This window comes from Nerophis lumbriciformis, linkage group LG19, assembly GCF_033978685.3.
Source record: "Nerophis lumbriciformis linkage group LG19, RoL_Nlum_v2.1, whole genome shotgun sequence".
Lineage (NCBI taxonomy): Eukaryota > Metazoa > Chordata > Actinopteri > Syngnathiformes > Syngnathidae > Nerophis > Nerophis lumbriciformis.
The window spans coordinates 37,727,598-37,742,370 of NC_084566.2; the positions used below are offsets into that span (position 1 = coordinate 37,727,598).

The 14,773-nt window shown below is 38.6% G+C and overlaps 1 protein-coding gene across 2 annotated transcripts in view; it reads right to left on the minus strand.

The window, feature by feature from the left end:
* Nucleotides 1-14,773, minus strand: part of LOC133618454 (epidermal growth factor receptor substrate 15-like 1) — a 71,420-nt gene that overhangs the window by 33,816 nt on the left and 22,831 nt on the right. For both annotated transcript variants that reach the window (XM_061978812.1, XM_061978813.1), the window contains exons 11-17: nucleotides 13,517-13,685; nucleotides 8,514-8,593; nucleotides 6,148-6,220; nucleotides 5,912-6,073; nucleotides 3,671-3,868; nucleotides 1,554-1,712; nucleotides 1,366-1,468 (exon numbers count right to left, since the gene is read on the minus strand). In XM_061978812.1, the coding sequence (XP_061834796.1) occupies nucleotides 1,366-1,468; nucleotides 1,554-1,712; nucleotides 3,671-3,868; nucleotides 5,912-6,073; nucleotides 6,148-6,220; nucleotides 8,514-8,593; nucleotides 13,517-13,685 (944 nt within the window). The remainder of the gene's footprint in view (nucleotides 1-1,365; nucleotides 1,469-1,553; nucleotides 1,713-3,670; nucleotides 3,869-5,911; nucleotides 6,074-6,147; nucleotides 6,221-8,513; nucleotides 8,594-13,516; nucleotides 13,686-14,773) is intronic.

Genomic DNA, 14,773 nt, shown 5'->3' on the forward strand with positions numbered 1-14,773 from the left:
GTAAGATTGAATATCTGAAATAAGGGTGATGTATGCTTATTTTCTGTCTGATAAGATAATTCTTCTCACTAAGCAGATTTTATGTTAGAGTGTTTTACTTGTTTTAAGGGTTTTGGTCCTAAATGATCTCAGTAAGATATTACAGCTTGTTGCTGAGATTTGATGACCTATATTGAGTAAAACATGCTTGAAACTAGAATATCAACTGATGCAAAGCTGTGTCATTAACACTCACAAGTAGGGATGTCCGATAATGGCTTTTTTGCCGTTATCCGATATTGTCCAACTCTTAATTACCGATACCGATATCAACCGATACCGATATATACAGTTGTGGAATTAACACATTATTATGCCTAATTTGGACAACCAGGTATGGTGAAGATAAGGTTTTTTTTTTTTTAATTAATAAAATAAAATAAGAGAAATAAATTAAAAACATTTTCTTGAATAAAAAAGAAAGTAAAACAATATAAAAACAGTTACATAGAAACTAATAATTAATGAAAATGAGTAAAATTAACTGTTAAAGGTTAGTAGTATTAGTGGACCAGCAGCACACACAAATGTGTGCTTACGGACTGTATCCCTTGCAGACTGTATTGATATATATTGATATATAATGTAGGAACCAGAATATTAATAACAGAAATAAACAACCTTTTTGTGTGAATGAGTGGGGGAGGGAGGTTTTTTGGGTTGGTGCACTAATTGTACGTGTATCTTGTGTTTTTTATGTTGATTTAGTAAATAAAAAATAAAAAATAAAAAAAAACGATACCGATAATAAAAAAAACGATACCGATAATTTCCGATATTACATTTTAAAGCATTTATCGGCCGATAATATCGGACATCTCGACTCACAAGTATAAAACTACTTTTTTAAAGTAATCATTTCTTACTTCATTATGTCAAGATAATGGCACTAGCATTTACTTCATTTAAGAATATTTTTCAACATATTGAGCAAAAAAGTCTGTTTTTTTTCTACCAAGAAAAGTGCACTTGTTATTAGTGAGAATATACTTATTTTAAGGTCTTTTTGGGTTCATTGAGCTTAGCTAATTTTACTTGTTTTGGAAAGTCTTGACAAGCCGAATTTTCTTGTTCTATTGGCAGATAATTTTGTTTAGTTCAAATAAAATACCTCTAATTTTTGTATTTTTTTGCTGTTGTTTTTGAACACTGACTTTTTGCAGTGTTGACTCTCATGATTGTGAAAATTTTTTTAAGAAAATTATTTTGGGGGAATTTTGCTTAGTGCCCTAGTGTTGACACATCAATTAGATTACGGTAGATAGAAAAGGCAAATGTGTCGGTGTTTAAATTACAGCCCAGTGTCGCTCTAGGAAACAAACAGACCTTTAAAGAGGTTGGACTTGAAGGGGTCTTCTGTCTGGAAAGGGTCTGCTGCCTTGGAAGCGCTTTGGTTGAACATGGCTCGTCTTGACTTGAATGATTCATCCTGATGGGGAAAACATTTGACGCACAATAATAGAATGAACCAGAAAAGTCACGTGGTGTGACAGGTTATTTATGACTCTTCTTACCACACTTCTGAAGACACTGTTCTCATTCTCGCCGAGCAGGTCGCTCATGTTAGCCATGTTGTTTCCTCCCCCGAGGTCGCTCAGGGCTTTGTTGTACTGCTCGATGGTCTTGGAGACCTCCTTCTGATTCTCCTGGATGAGTGACAGCTTACTGCGAGCCTGGAAAAAGAAACAAAAAACAAACCGGGTTATTTCACTGCAAAAAGTCAGTGTTCAAAAACAAGAAAAAATAACACAAAAATGAGGGGTATTTTATTGAACTAAGCAAAATTATCTGCCAATAGAACAAGAAAATTTGGATTGTCAAGACTTTCCAAAACAAGTAAAATTAGCTAACCTCAACGAACCCAAAAATACCTTAAAATAGGTATATTATATACTATATATACTATAATAAGTATATTCTATACTAATAAGTGCACTTTTCTTGGTAGAAAAAAAAAGAGACCTTTTTGCTCAATATGTTGAAAAATATTCTTAAATGAAGTAAATGCTAGTGCCATTATCTTGACATAATGATATGCGCTCGGCATTACATTTCTTGAAACCAGCAAACTTATACTAAAAAACAAATGTATTGTTCTTAATGGAAAGGCAACAAATGGTAAATGGGTTGTACTTGTATAGCGCTTTTCTACCTTTTTTAAGGAACTCAAAGCGCTTTGACACTATTTCCACATTTACCCATTCACACACACATTCACACACTGATGGCGGGAGCTGCCATGCAAGGCGCTAACCAGCACCCATCAGGAGCAAGGGTGAAGTGTCTTGCTCAAGGACACAACGGACGTGACGAGGATGGTAGAAGGTGGGGATTGAACCAGTAACCCTCAGATTGCTGGCACGGCCACTCTCCCAACTTCGCCACGCCGTCCCCTAGGCAACCGCTTGTTACTCTCGGGGTCTCCTAGCCGCTCAGGCAAATCATATTGTCTAAAAATGCATTTTTCCATCGACAACATGACAACATCGCGCCAAGTGCATGCTCTTTCAGTCAATTAGTGCATATATACAGCCCGGCCCCCGGCCAAATTTTTTTTTATTGTAATTTTGAGGCTGCGATGAGGTGGCGACTTGTCCAGGGTGTACCCCGCCTTCCGCCCGATTGTAGCTGAGATAGGCTCCAGCGCCCCCGCGACCCCAAAGGGAATAAGCGGTAGAAAATGGATGGATGGATGGATGTAATTTTGAGGAATTTACCTGAATGTGCATGAATTATTTCTGTTCAAAATTGTTAGAAATGTCACATGTTAAATGCCATCCATCCATTTTCTACCGCTTATTCCCTTCGGGGTCGCGGGGGGCGCTGGAGCCTATCTCAGCTACAATCGGGCGGAAGGCGGGGTACACCCTGGACAAGTCGCCACCTCATCGCAGGGCCAACAGATAAACAAGACAACATTCACACTCACATTCACACACAAGGGCTAATTTAGTGTAGCCAATCAACTTATCCTCAGGTGCATGTTAAATGTTTAAATATTAACTGTCAGTTTACTGTACTGTGCCAACTGTACTACTATGAGTACGTATTTTTTATTGTTTCATTGAAAATAAAACCGCAAAGTCCATTTGGCTGTCATCTGTTTTAATTATGAGACACAAGTGTGTCAAAGTCATGGTTTTTTTTCATGCTTGAAATAAAAAAATACTTTAAAAAAGTAGTTTTATACTTGTGAGTGTTGACGACACAGCTTTGCAACAGTTGATGTTCTAGTTTCAAGCATGTCTTACTCAATATAGGTCATCAAATATTACAGCAACAAGTTGTAATATCTTACTGAGATCATTTAGGACCAAAACACTTAAAACAAGTAAAACACTCTAACATAAAATCTGCTTAGTGAGAAGAATTATCTTATTAGACAGAAAATGAGCAAATGTCACCCTTATTTGAGATATTTCATCTTACTTAGATTTCACTTTTTGCAGTGTGTTGACCGTGCTCTAACCTATGGACTCTTCTTTTTTTGATAGCAGACCATGAGCCCGTTTAATCCATCTCTATTCAAACTTTCAGGAGTTGTATGTTGAAACAAGAGCCCTATTGATTTACAGATGCACTTTTGAATGAGGCATAATGATTTTAACCATGCTCAAGTGACCACTCTAACCTGGTTGATCTCTTCCTGGGTGTTCTTCAGAGACTTGCTGATGCTGTCTAGCCGAACGCGCCCTGATAGCAGGTTCTGCTCCAGCTGGGCCTCCTCGTCCTGCAGCCGACTGAGGTCCGCCTTGGTGCGGCCCACCTGTTGCTCCCGGCTCTGCATGTTGGTCTCCTCGGAGCGGATCTGACCCTGCAGAGTTGAGATCTGCACCAACGCAGTTGAAATTTTAGTAAGGATGTCGTTGACTAAGCGTCAAATCCAACTGTAACTTTTTTTTTTTTTTTAAGAGCACAACCAATAGGGATTTCTTCAAATAAAAAGATCTTATACCTGATTTTTTTCCATCTCAAAAAAAAAAAGGCTAAAACACAAATGAACATGTGTGTCATGAGGGCGCAGGCACTTAACTTGCCTCCCTACCTGGAGTGAGGAGCAGGGTTTTAATGTCTAACGATTCAACTGCGAGGTTGATTGCCAAACTGGACTTCTCCGAATCAAAATCGTTGACTATTTTAAGATACCCCTCGATTTTAGGACTCTTGTTTTCTTAGTAAGAGTCAATACATGCAAAGATATCAAAACAAAACTGCATCCACATCTTAGCTTACTGTTATAGATGACAAAGCAAATCAGTGTAATATGTAAAAAATATATTGCATTAATAATAAATGCATTTAATTTTTAGAATGTGGCAATAAAAAACGAGCTGTGGAACGAAAAGGCTACACTGAACACTAATGTCTCGCAAAATGAGTATAATCAAGGCTAGAGATGTCCGATAATGGCTTTTTTTCCCGATATCCGATATTCCAATATTGTCCAACTCTTAATTACCGATTCCGATATCAACCGATACCGATATATACAGTCGTGGAATTAACACATTATTATGCCTAATTTTGTTGTGATGCCCCGCTGGATGCATTAAACAATGTAACAAGGTTTTCCAAAATAAATCAACTGAAAGTTATGGAAAAAAATGCCAACATGGCACTGCCATATTTATTATTGAAGTCACAAAGTGCATTATTTTTTTTAACATGCCTCAAAACAGCAGCTTGGAATTTGGGACATGCTCTCCCTGGGAGAGCATGAGGAGGTTGAGGTGGGCGGGGTTGGGGGGGGTACCGGGGGGTGTATGTTGTAGCGTCCCGGAAGAGTTAGTGCTGCAAGGGGTTCTGGGTATTTGTTCTGTTGTGTTTATGTTGTGTTACGGTGCGGATGTTCTCCCGAAATGTGTTTGTCATTCTTGTTTGGTGTGGGTTCACAGTGTGGCGCGTATTTGTTACCGTGTTAAAGTTGTTTATACGGCCACCCTCAGTGTGACGTGTATGGCTGTTGACCAAGTATGCATTGCATTCACTTGTATGTGTGGAAAGCTGTAGATATTATGTGATTGGGCCGGCACGCAAAGGCAGTGCCTTAAAGGCACGCCCCCAATATTGTTGGCTGGGTGGAAATCGGGAGGAATTCGGGAGAATGGTTGCCCCGGTAGATTTTCATGAGGAGGTTGAGGTGGGCGGGGTTGGGGGGTAGGCATACTTGCCAACACTCCCGATTTTCCCGGGAGACTCCCGAATTTCAGTGCCCCTCCCGAAAATCTCCCGGGGCAACCATTCTCCCGATTTCCACCCAGACAATAATATTGCAGGCGTGACTTAAAGGCACTGCCTTTAGCGTCCTCTACAACCTGAAACCTTCATCCCCTAACAGCCTGAGTGAGGCCAGCCTGTCTTCACGTCTGCTTTTCCTCCATACAAACAGCGTGCCGGACAAGTCATATAACATCTTCAGCTTTCAGGGGGGTGTATATTGTAGCGTCCCGGAAGAGTTAGTGCTGCAAGGGGTTCTGGGTATTTGTTCTGTTGTGTTACGGTGCGGATGTTTTCCCGAAATGTGTTTGTCAGTCTTGTTTGGTGTGGGTTCACAGTGTGGCGCATATTTGTAACAGTGTTAAAGTTGTTTATACGGCCACCCTCAGTGTGACCTGTATGGCTGTTGACCAAGTATGATTTGCATTCACTTGTGTGGGTAAAAAGCCGTAGATATTATGTGACTGGGCCGGCACGCAAAGGCAGTGCCTTTAAGGTTTATTGGCGCTCTGTACTTCTTCCTACGTCCGTGTACACAGCGCCGTTTTAAAAAGTCATATATTTTACTTTTTGAAACCGATACAGATCATTTCCGATATTACATTTTATCGGCAGTCCGATATTATCGGACATCTCTAATCAAGGCTAAACTAACCATCTGCGTCTCTTCTTGACACTTCTGCTTGACATCGTTGAGCATCCCCTCCAGCTTGGAACGCTGCTGGTCCATCTCATCCAGGCGCTTCTGTGCGTCCTGCTTTTGAAACTCCATGTCCTGCAGGCCGCTGCTCTCCCGGTCAAAGTCCTGCTGCATGTCCTAAAACACATAGGGCCGATAAATTCACATGTTCGCCCGGTTTGCAAAAATGTTTTGGTTGTACTTCCTCTTACTTGAACAGAAATATTCTGCTTCCTGATAGTTTCTTGCATTTCCCTTATCTCTTGTTCAAGGATATATTTATCTCTGTAGGAGAACCACACAGTATTGTCAATACAGGTACAGTAGATTGTGCATGCATGATATGTATGAGGAAAAACCAACAGTGAGCTTAAAAGTCGTAAAGTAAGTTGATTTGACTAAGTAAATAAAATCTCCTAATACAAGCAAAGGCTGTGAACATGCTTGGCTTGGCACAGCCTCTCTGTATAAAACAGCAGATATTAGCTTTAGGGCTTAAAAATGGTGATATTATAAGAAATCTAGCCTTTTTTTTAACAGAGATGCTTTTCCATCGTTTTTCCAACAATGAAGAAGAGAACACTGCAAAAACTTTGCTTTCTTTCTTTCTTTTAGTTTATTTCGAACATGAACACACTTACATCATAATACATCACACAATTTAATATCATTTCATTTTACATCATGCCCGAAAAGGAGTAGGAAGAAGCAAAGCTTATTAAATCCTACCCCTTTCCCACTTCAAGCATTTACAAATATATAGAATCATTTACTGACCTTTTTATATAATAAAATAACATCTATGAATTAGTATACAACAGTTTTGTAATATGTAATTAATTAATTAATTCGGTCATTATTAACATACTGAGATGAAGAATATCTTATTTTCAATAAGGTTGAAAGTATTTCTCATAATTCTTCTTTTTTGTACTCTTTAAGCACTATTATTTTGAACAACCTCTTAAACTGGATCATAGACCTACTCAGTGGCCTAGTGGTTGGAGTGTCCGCCCTGAGATCGGTAGGTTGTGAGTTCAAACCCCGGCCGAGTCATACCAAAGACTATAAAAATGGGACCCATTACCTCCCTGCTTGGCACTCAGCATCAAGGGTTGGAATTGGGGGTTAAATCACCAAAATGATTCCCGGGCGCGGCCACCGCTGCTGCCCACTGCTCCCCTCACCTCCCAGGGGGTGATCAAGGGTGATGGGTCAAATGCAGAGAATAATCTCGCCACACCTAGTGTGTGTGTGACAATCATTGGTACTTTAACTTTATATCAGTACAATTTTTAACTTCTTTACTTAATCCATTCCATAATTTAATTCCACATACTGATATGCTAAAAGTTCTAAGTGTTGTACGTGCATATAAATGTTTTAAATTATTTTTTCCTCTAAGGTTATATTTCTCCTCTTTAGTTGAGAAGAATTGTACATTATTTGGTAGCAGGTGATAGTTTGCTTTGTACATCATTTTAGCTGTTTGCAATTTTACCAAATCACCAAACTTTAATATTTCTGACTTAATAAATAAAAGGTTTGTATGTTCTCTATATCCAACATTATGTATTATTCTAACTGATCTTTTTTGTAACACGGTTAGCGAATGTAGCGCACATTTGTAATTATTTCCCCATATTTCTGCACAATAACTCAGATATGGTAACACTAGCGAGCAGTAGAGAATATGTAGTGATTTTTGGCCCAGGACATATTTTGCTTTATTCATTATTGAAATGTTTTTTGCTACCTTATGTTGTATGTTTTGTATATGAGATTTCCAGTTCATTTGATCATCTATTAATACTCCCAAAAATCTAGTTTCTTTTACCCTTTCTATGTCTACTCCGTCTATTTGTATTTGTGTATGATGCTCTTTTCTACTATTACCAAATAGCATTATTTTAGTTTCACTGAAATCTAAGTAAGATGAAATATCTCAAATAAGGGTGATATTTGCTTCTTTTCTGTCTGATAAGATCATTCTTCTCACTAAGCAGATTTTATGTTATAGAGTGTTTTACTTGTTTTAAGGGTTTTGGTCCTAAATGATCTCAGTAAGATATTACAGCTTGTTGCTGAGATTTGATGACCTATATTGAGTAAAACATGCTTGAAACTAGAATATCAAGTGTTGCAAAGCTGTGTCATCAACACTCACAAGTATAAAACTACTTTTTTAAAGTAATCATTTCTTACTTCAAACATGCAAAAAAAAATCATGATACGGAGCGCATATCATTATGTCAAGATAATGGCACTAGCATTTACTTCATTTAAGAACATTTTTCAACATATTGACCAATTAGGTCTCTTTTTTTTCTACCAAGAAAAGTGCACTTGTTATTAGTGAGAATATACTTATTTTAAGCTATTTTTGGGTTCATTGAGGTTAGCTAATTTTACTTGTTTTGGAAAGTCTTGACAAGCCGAATTTTCTTGTTCTATTGGAAGATCATTTTGCTTAGTTCAAATAAAATACCCCTAATTTTTTTATTTTGTTCTTGTTTTTGAACACTGACTTTATGCAGTGAAACAAATCTCTCCTCATTGCAAAGCCGGAAGGGCTCACCTCTGCAGTTGACTTATTTCCTGGCTGATGTCATCCAGCTCTTTGACACCCGTCAGCTCTGCTGGCGCAACGGCGATGTCCTGACGGGCGGGGTACGGGGGGGTTGAGGCAGCACAGTCAGAAAAGCGGAGAAACAAAACTGATACGCTGACATAGATGGGCAATGGATCAATAGGTAGAATGAGCAGATGTTGCAAGTCAAGAGGCAAGAGTGAAGGATCGGGCACACAGAAGTGAAGGAGCTCCCCCCGCTGAGGTGTCCAGCAAAATAAAAGGACAGGAAGGAAGTGTGTCTTGTGCAGGACGAGCACACAATACATGAAAAGCGCTCCGGCAAGACAACACAAAGGAATGCACAGTTTTGAGTAATGATGTCATGTAACATGTAGCTCGGGTAAGCCAACCTCCTCGAATACCGTATTTTTCGGACTATAAGTCGCAGTTTTTTTTTCATAGTTTGGCCGGGGGTGCGACTTATACTCAGGAGCGACTTATGTGTGAAATTGTTAACATATTAGCGTAAAATATCAAATAATATTATTTATCTCATTCACGTAAGAGACTAGACGTATAAGATTTCATGGGATTTAGCGATTAGGAGTGACAGATTGTTTGGTAAACGTATAGCATGTTCTATATGTTATAGTTATTTGAATGACTCTTACCATAATATGTTACGTTAACATACCAGTTGGTTATTTATGCCTCATATAACGTACACTTATTCAGCCTGTTGTTCACTATTCTTCATTTATTTTAAATCGCCTTTCAAATGTCTATTCTTGGTGTTGGCTTTTATCAAATACATTTCCCCCCCAAAAATGCGACTTATACTCCAGTACGACTTATATATGTTTTTTTCCTTCTTTTTTGTGCATTTTCGGCCGGTGCGATTTATACTCCGGAGCGACTTATACTCCGAAAAATACGGTACTCAACTGCTAATTTGTCTCACAGGTCAGATAACGCAAGTGGTAGCTACAGTATGTTTTGTTTATTTGTAGGGCAGGGTAGCTCAGATGATAGAGTGGCCGATAAGAAACTTGAGGGTTCCTGGTTCGAATCCAGCTCCCGCAATCCTATTAAAACGCATCATAATTATCTCCTCAACTCCCCCCAAAATGGATTAACTCGCTGGAATAAAAAAGACAATATAACATACATCCATAAACGTGGACACATGTGAAAAAGTGCAATATATTTATCTGTACAGTAATTTATTTATATATATTTATTTATTTTATATATATATATATATATATATATATATATATATATATATATATATATATATTATATATATTATTTATATATATTTATTTATTTATTTATATATGCACCTTATTGCTTTTTTATCCTGCACTACCATGAGCTTATGTAACGAAATTTTGTTCTTATCTGTGCTGTAAAGTTCAAATTTGAATGACAATAAAAAGGAAGTCTCAGTCTAAGTCTATTGCTGTTGTGTCCTTGGGCAAGACACTTCACCCACCTTTCTCCCACACTGCTAAAACTGAAATCTAAGTAAGATTAAATATCTCAAATAAGGGTGATATTTCCGTATTTTCTGTCTGATAAGATCATTCTTCTCACTAAGCAGATTTTATGTTAGAGTGTTTTACATGTTTTAAGGGTTTTGGTCCTAAATGATCTCAGTAAGATATTACAGCTTGTTGCTGAGATTTTATGACCTTTATTGAGTAAAACATGCTTGAAACTAGAATATCAACTGATGCAAAGCTGTGTCACAAGTATAAAACTACTTTTTTAAAGTAATAATTTTTGACAAGCAACATTGTTTTGTTCTATTGGCAGAGAATTTTGCTTAGTTCAAATAAAATACCTCTAATTTTTGTATTTTTGTTTTTTGTTTTTCAACACTGACTTTTTGCAGTGCAGTGCCACAGCGCTTTCCATTGAGAAACCCATTAAGTCACTGGAGAAAAAGCACGGTATAAATATAATTCACTTGATTTCAAAAGTCACTTTTCTTAGTATCTGCTCTAAAAGGTAAGAAGAAAGCTAAATCTTATGAACACTATCATTTGTTTCCCAAAATAAATAAAAATACATAAAAAATATGAAGAAACAAATCTTGAAGAATAATTAACATTTTAAATGCAGAAAACAAGCAAGTATAACTAATGAATGAAATGTTTAACATCGCTTTCACGTTTATTGAATACGATGGAGATGAGCAAAGAGGAAATGGGGCAGGGGAGAATCATGTGAACGCCACGCTTGTAACTTGCTAAGAGTAATTTCTTGAATTCAACAGTGTTTCACGCTTCCTTTATCAAAGTGCTGCCACTCGCAACTTTCTTTGGCCCCATGGTGTCTTATTTTGCGGCCATACTCAATAAAAAAACTAGAACCAAAACCAAACAAGAATGACAAACACATTTCGGGAGAACATCTGCACCTTAACACAACATAAACACAACAGAACAAACACCCAGAATCCCATGCAGCCCTAACTCTTCCGGGATACATTATACACCCCTGCTACCACCAAACCCCGCCCCTACCCCAAGCCTGCTACCTCACACATCAACCCCCCCCCCCCTCTCTCTCTGTGCGACGGTTGAGGTGGGCGGGGTTTGGTAGCGGGGGTGTATAATGTATCCCGGAAGAGTTAGGGCTGCATGGGATTCTGGGTATTTGTCCTGTTGTGTTTATGTTGTGTTACGGTGCAGATGTTCTCCCGAAATGTGTTTGTCATTCTTGTTTGGTGTGGGTTCAGTGTGGCGCATTATTAGTAAGAGTGTTATAGGTTTTTTATACCGCCACCGTCAGTGTAACCTGTGTGGTTGTTGAGTAAGTATGCCTTGATGTCGCCCATGTGAGCAAGCGGAAGCCCCATACAACATGTGACTGATCAGGCACGCTGGTCGTAGTGGGCGCTATATGCTGTACCATCACGGCACGCATGACGCTGACAAGCGATATTCATATAATATTTGCGTGCCGCACCAGTTTAAAAATTCCATATAAAGTTGTGGGCAGCGTGTCTGAAACCCCTGGTTTATACACATACCTGCCAACTTTTGAAATCAGAAAAACCTAGTAGCCAGGGTCCAGGGGCCGTAGGCCCCGGTAGGTCCAGGACAAAGTCCCGGTGGGGGGTTCAGGTTCGCCCCCCGACGCAAAATGATTATTAGCATTCAAACAGGTTAAAATGTTGCTAAAACCATCACTTTTCTATCAGTCACAGTGACTTTTCAAAACAAAAATATTACAGCAAAAATCATATGGGTTGATTGACATGTTTATTCTGTAAGCTAACTTCAATAGTTTGAAATTATTTTGACAGTTAATGCCAGTTATCCTGTCAACCTTTCACAAGACTTCAATTTGTTAATTGAAAGTATAAACAGTATAAACACTTTTTACAGTAAACAAATGGTAAAACAGTACTAAACAATTCCATTACAAAAAATTGGTGTCATTATTAACTTTCTGTCCAAGCTTGTATAATCTACTGCCTTGTTCAATTGTAAAAAATATTCTGTGCCTAAAATTCACATTTCTATCACAATTATCATACTGTAAACATGGTAAGCTAACTTCATTAAAATTAATAGTCCTGTCAATAGCATGGAATTACAATTCAAATGTAGTTTTTTTGTAAGCCTTTCAAAAGAATTCAAAATATGAAAAATTAATAAAAATTAATTTAAGCCATCAGACACTTGAAAAGTGGCACATCACATCTCTAATGTAATCATTTTAACTTTTCAACAGAAATAGCACTGCAAAAATATTAAGGACATACTTCTGTATTTTGGTAGTTATGCTGTCAACATTTAACAAGATTTCTTCAACTTGGACTTGAAAGCATAAATAGTACACACACTTTTAACAGTATAACAGTACTAAACAATTCCAATAGATAACATTGGTGTCATTACCTTTTTGTGGCTAAAATCCGAAAAACGTTGAAAGTTTTCCACTTGTATCGCTAGCAACGGCATTAGACTTGTGTTTTTTTGTCCCAACGTGGTCTTTTACATCGCTAATTCCTCCGTGTCCGATCGAAAAGTCTTGTCTGCACAAGGTGCAATTCGCGTAGTTTTCACCCTTTTTGGAACGGATAATTATTCCCGGATAGGCTTTTGAATATTCTTCACGGAATGACTGCGGTTTTCTTTTCGGTTTAAGACTCGTTTGCGATTTTTCTCCGGCTGATTCCATGATCGTTCGCTCGTTTGGAAACAATGGCAACAGGTGCCTCGTGCTTGGCAGCGGTGCTATAAATAGCCTCGCGCATGGCATTCGGAATGGCTCGATAGGAAGTTACGGGAAGCAGTGTCGATTGTCATTGTTGTTATGCGATTTCGTGAATAAAACTTTAAAAAAAAAAAAAATTTTTTTAATTAATGAAAAACCGTATTTTTTATCACTGCAACCGTAACCCGGAATAGGTTGATGAAAACCGTACTAATTACGGGAAAACCGGAGTAGTTGGCAGGTATGTATACATAACACAAAGCAAAAAACAAAAAAAATGTTTGCGGTGTTAATGCATTTAAAATTTCAAAAGTTTTTGCGGCTCCCATTGTTTTCTATAATTTGTGAAACTGGTCAAAATGGCTCTTTGACTGGTAAAGGTTGCCGACCCCTGGTATAGTATAATGGAGAAGGTTTTGAAAAAGAAAAAAAAAAAAGAAAGAAAACAAAACAGCAGGCTCATGCATGACACCGACAGAATATATCGTGGGACAATAGCGCCTCCTTGTGTTTGATTAGAGCCATTACTCCCTTTGCAAACAGAGAGTGCAGCATTACCAGCTCTCCCGTCAAATAGAAAACCTGAGAAGCTCTGTCAGACAGGACGGAAACCAGTTCAAAAAAAGCAACAACAACAAAAAAAGCAAAAGCACAGCAGGACTGCAGAGCTGGAATGAGCCAGAAAGCAGAAAAACTCTTTTTGATTGGATGCATCTACTTGAAGCCGGTGTTGTAATGAAATAAAGTAGAGGATCCTTTAAGTCAAGACTTACAGGGGGGATCGCTGCTAAAGCCGCCGTCCTCTCCGAAGGCGGAATCATGTCCGGCGTAAGAGTGGATGGCGGGTCGATGCCTTTGGTGATCTTCTGCTGGATGAGGTGCATGGCCAGACAGAACTGTTCCCGGGTCAGCTTGCCTGTATGTTTGGTGTCGGCCAGACCCCTGCAGAGAAAGCGACACAGAGAGGGAGAGAGAGCGCGCCAGAGATGGGGGGTGAACGCATGCATATGGGTTATATTTAATAGGGATGTCCGATAATATCGGACCGTCGATATTATCGGCCGATAAATGCTTTAAAAAGTAATATCGGAATATTATCGGTATCGGTTTCCAAAAGTAAAATTTGTGACTTTCTAAAACGCTGCTGTGTACACGGACGCAGGGAGATGTACAGAGCGCCAATTAATCCTTGAAGGCGCTGCCTTTGCGTACTGGCCCAGTCACATACTATCTACGGCTTGACACACGCACTAGCGGATGCAAGCATACTTGATCAACAGCCATGCAGGTCACACGGAGGGTGGCCGTATAAACAACTTTAACACTGTTACAAATATGCGCCATTATGAACCCACACCAAACAAGAATGACAAACACATTTCGCACCGTAACACAACATAAACACAACAGGACAAATACCCAGAACCCCTTGCAGATGCTTGTTTTCATTCGGAAAAATCTACCTCTCACACGTGATGACAAGGAGAAAAAGAATTAGCCCACTCTTTGAGCTTCATCTGTTGCACAAATAGACTAATAGTCTGGACTGAGTGAAGCTGTTTTATTTATGTTTTGTGCCTTTCCCCCCCCCCCCCCCCCCCACGCACTTTAAAGGATGGCCTGTGTTTTCTACTAGTCTAGACTGAAGCAGATTTATTAATGTCCATGCACTTTAAAGGATGGCTGTGTTTTCTACTAGTCTAGACTGAAGCAGTTTTATTAATGTTCATGCACTTTAAAGGATGGCTGTGTTATCTACTTGTCTAGACTGAAGCAGTTTTTTATTTTTGTGCCTTTTTTGTTTTTATTTGCACATTTTTGTTACTCATACGAATACGTTAAGAACAGGGCAGATTGAGCCCAGTTTATAGTATACTCTGGACTGAAGCTGTGTGCCTTCATTGTTTTTGTAGCTGTTGTTTTGAGGCATGTTTAAAAACTTTTTTTTTTTTTAAATGAACTTTGTGAAAGTCAAAGTACAGTGATTCCCATAGTTGTAGTGGGTATCAGGATTATCTCAGGGAGAGCAT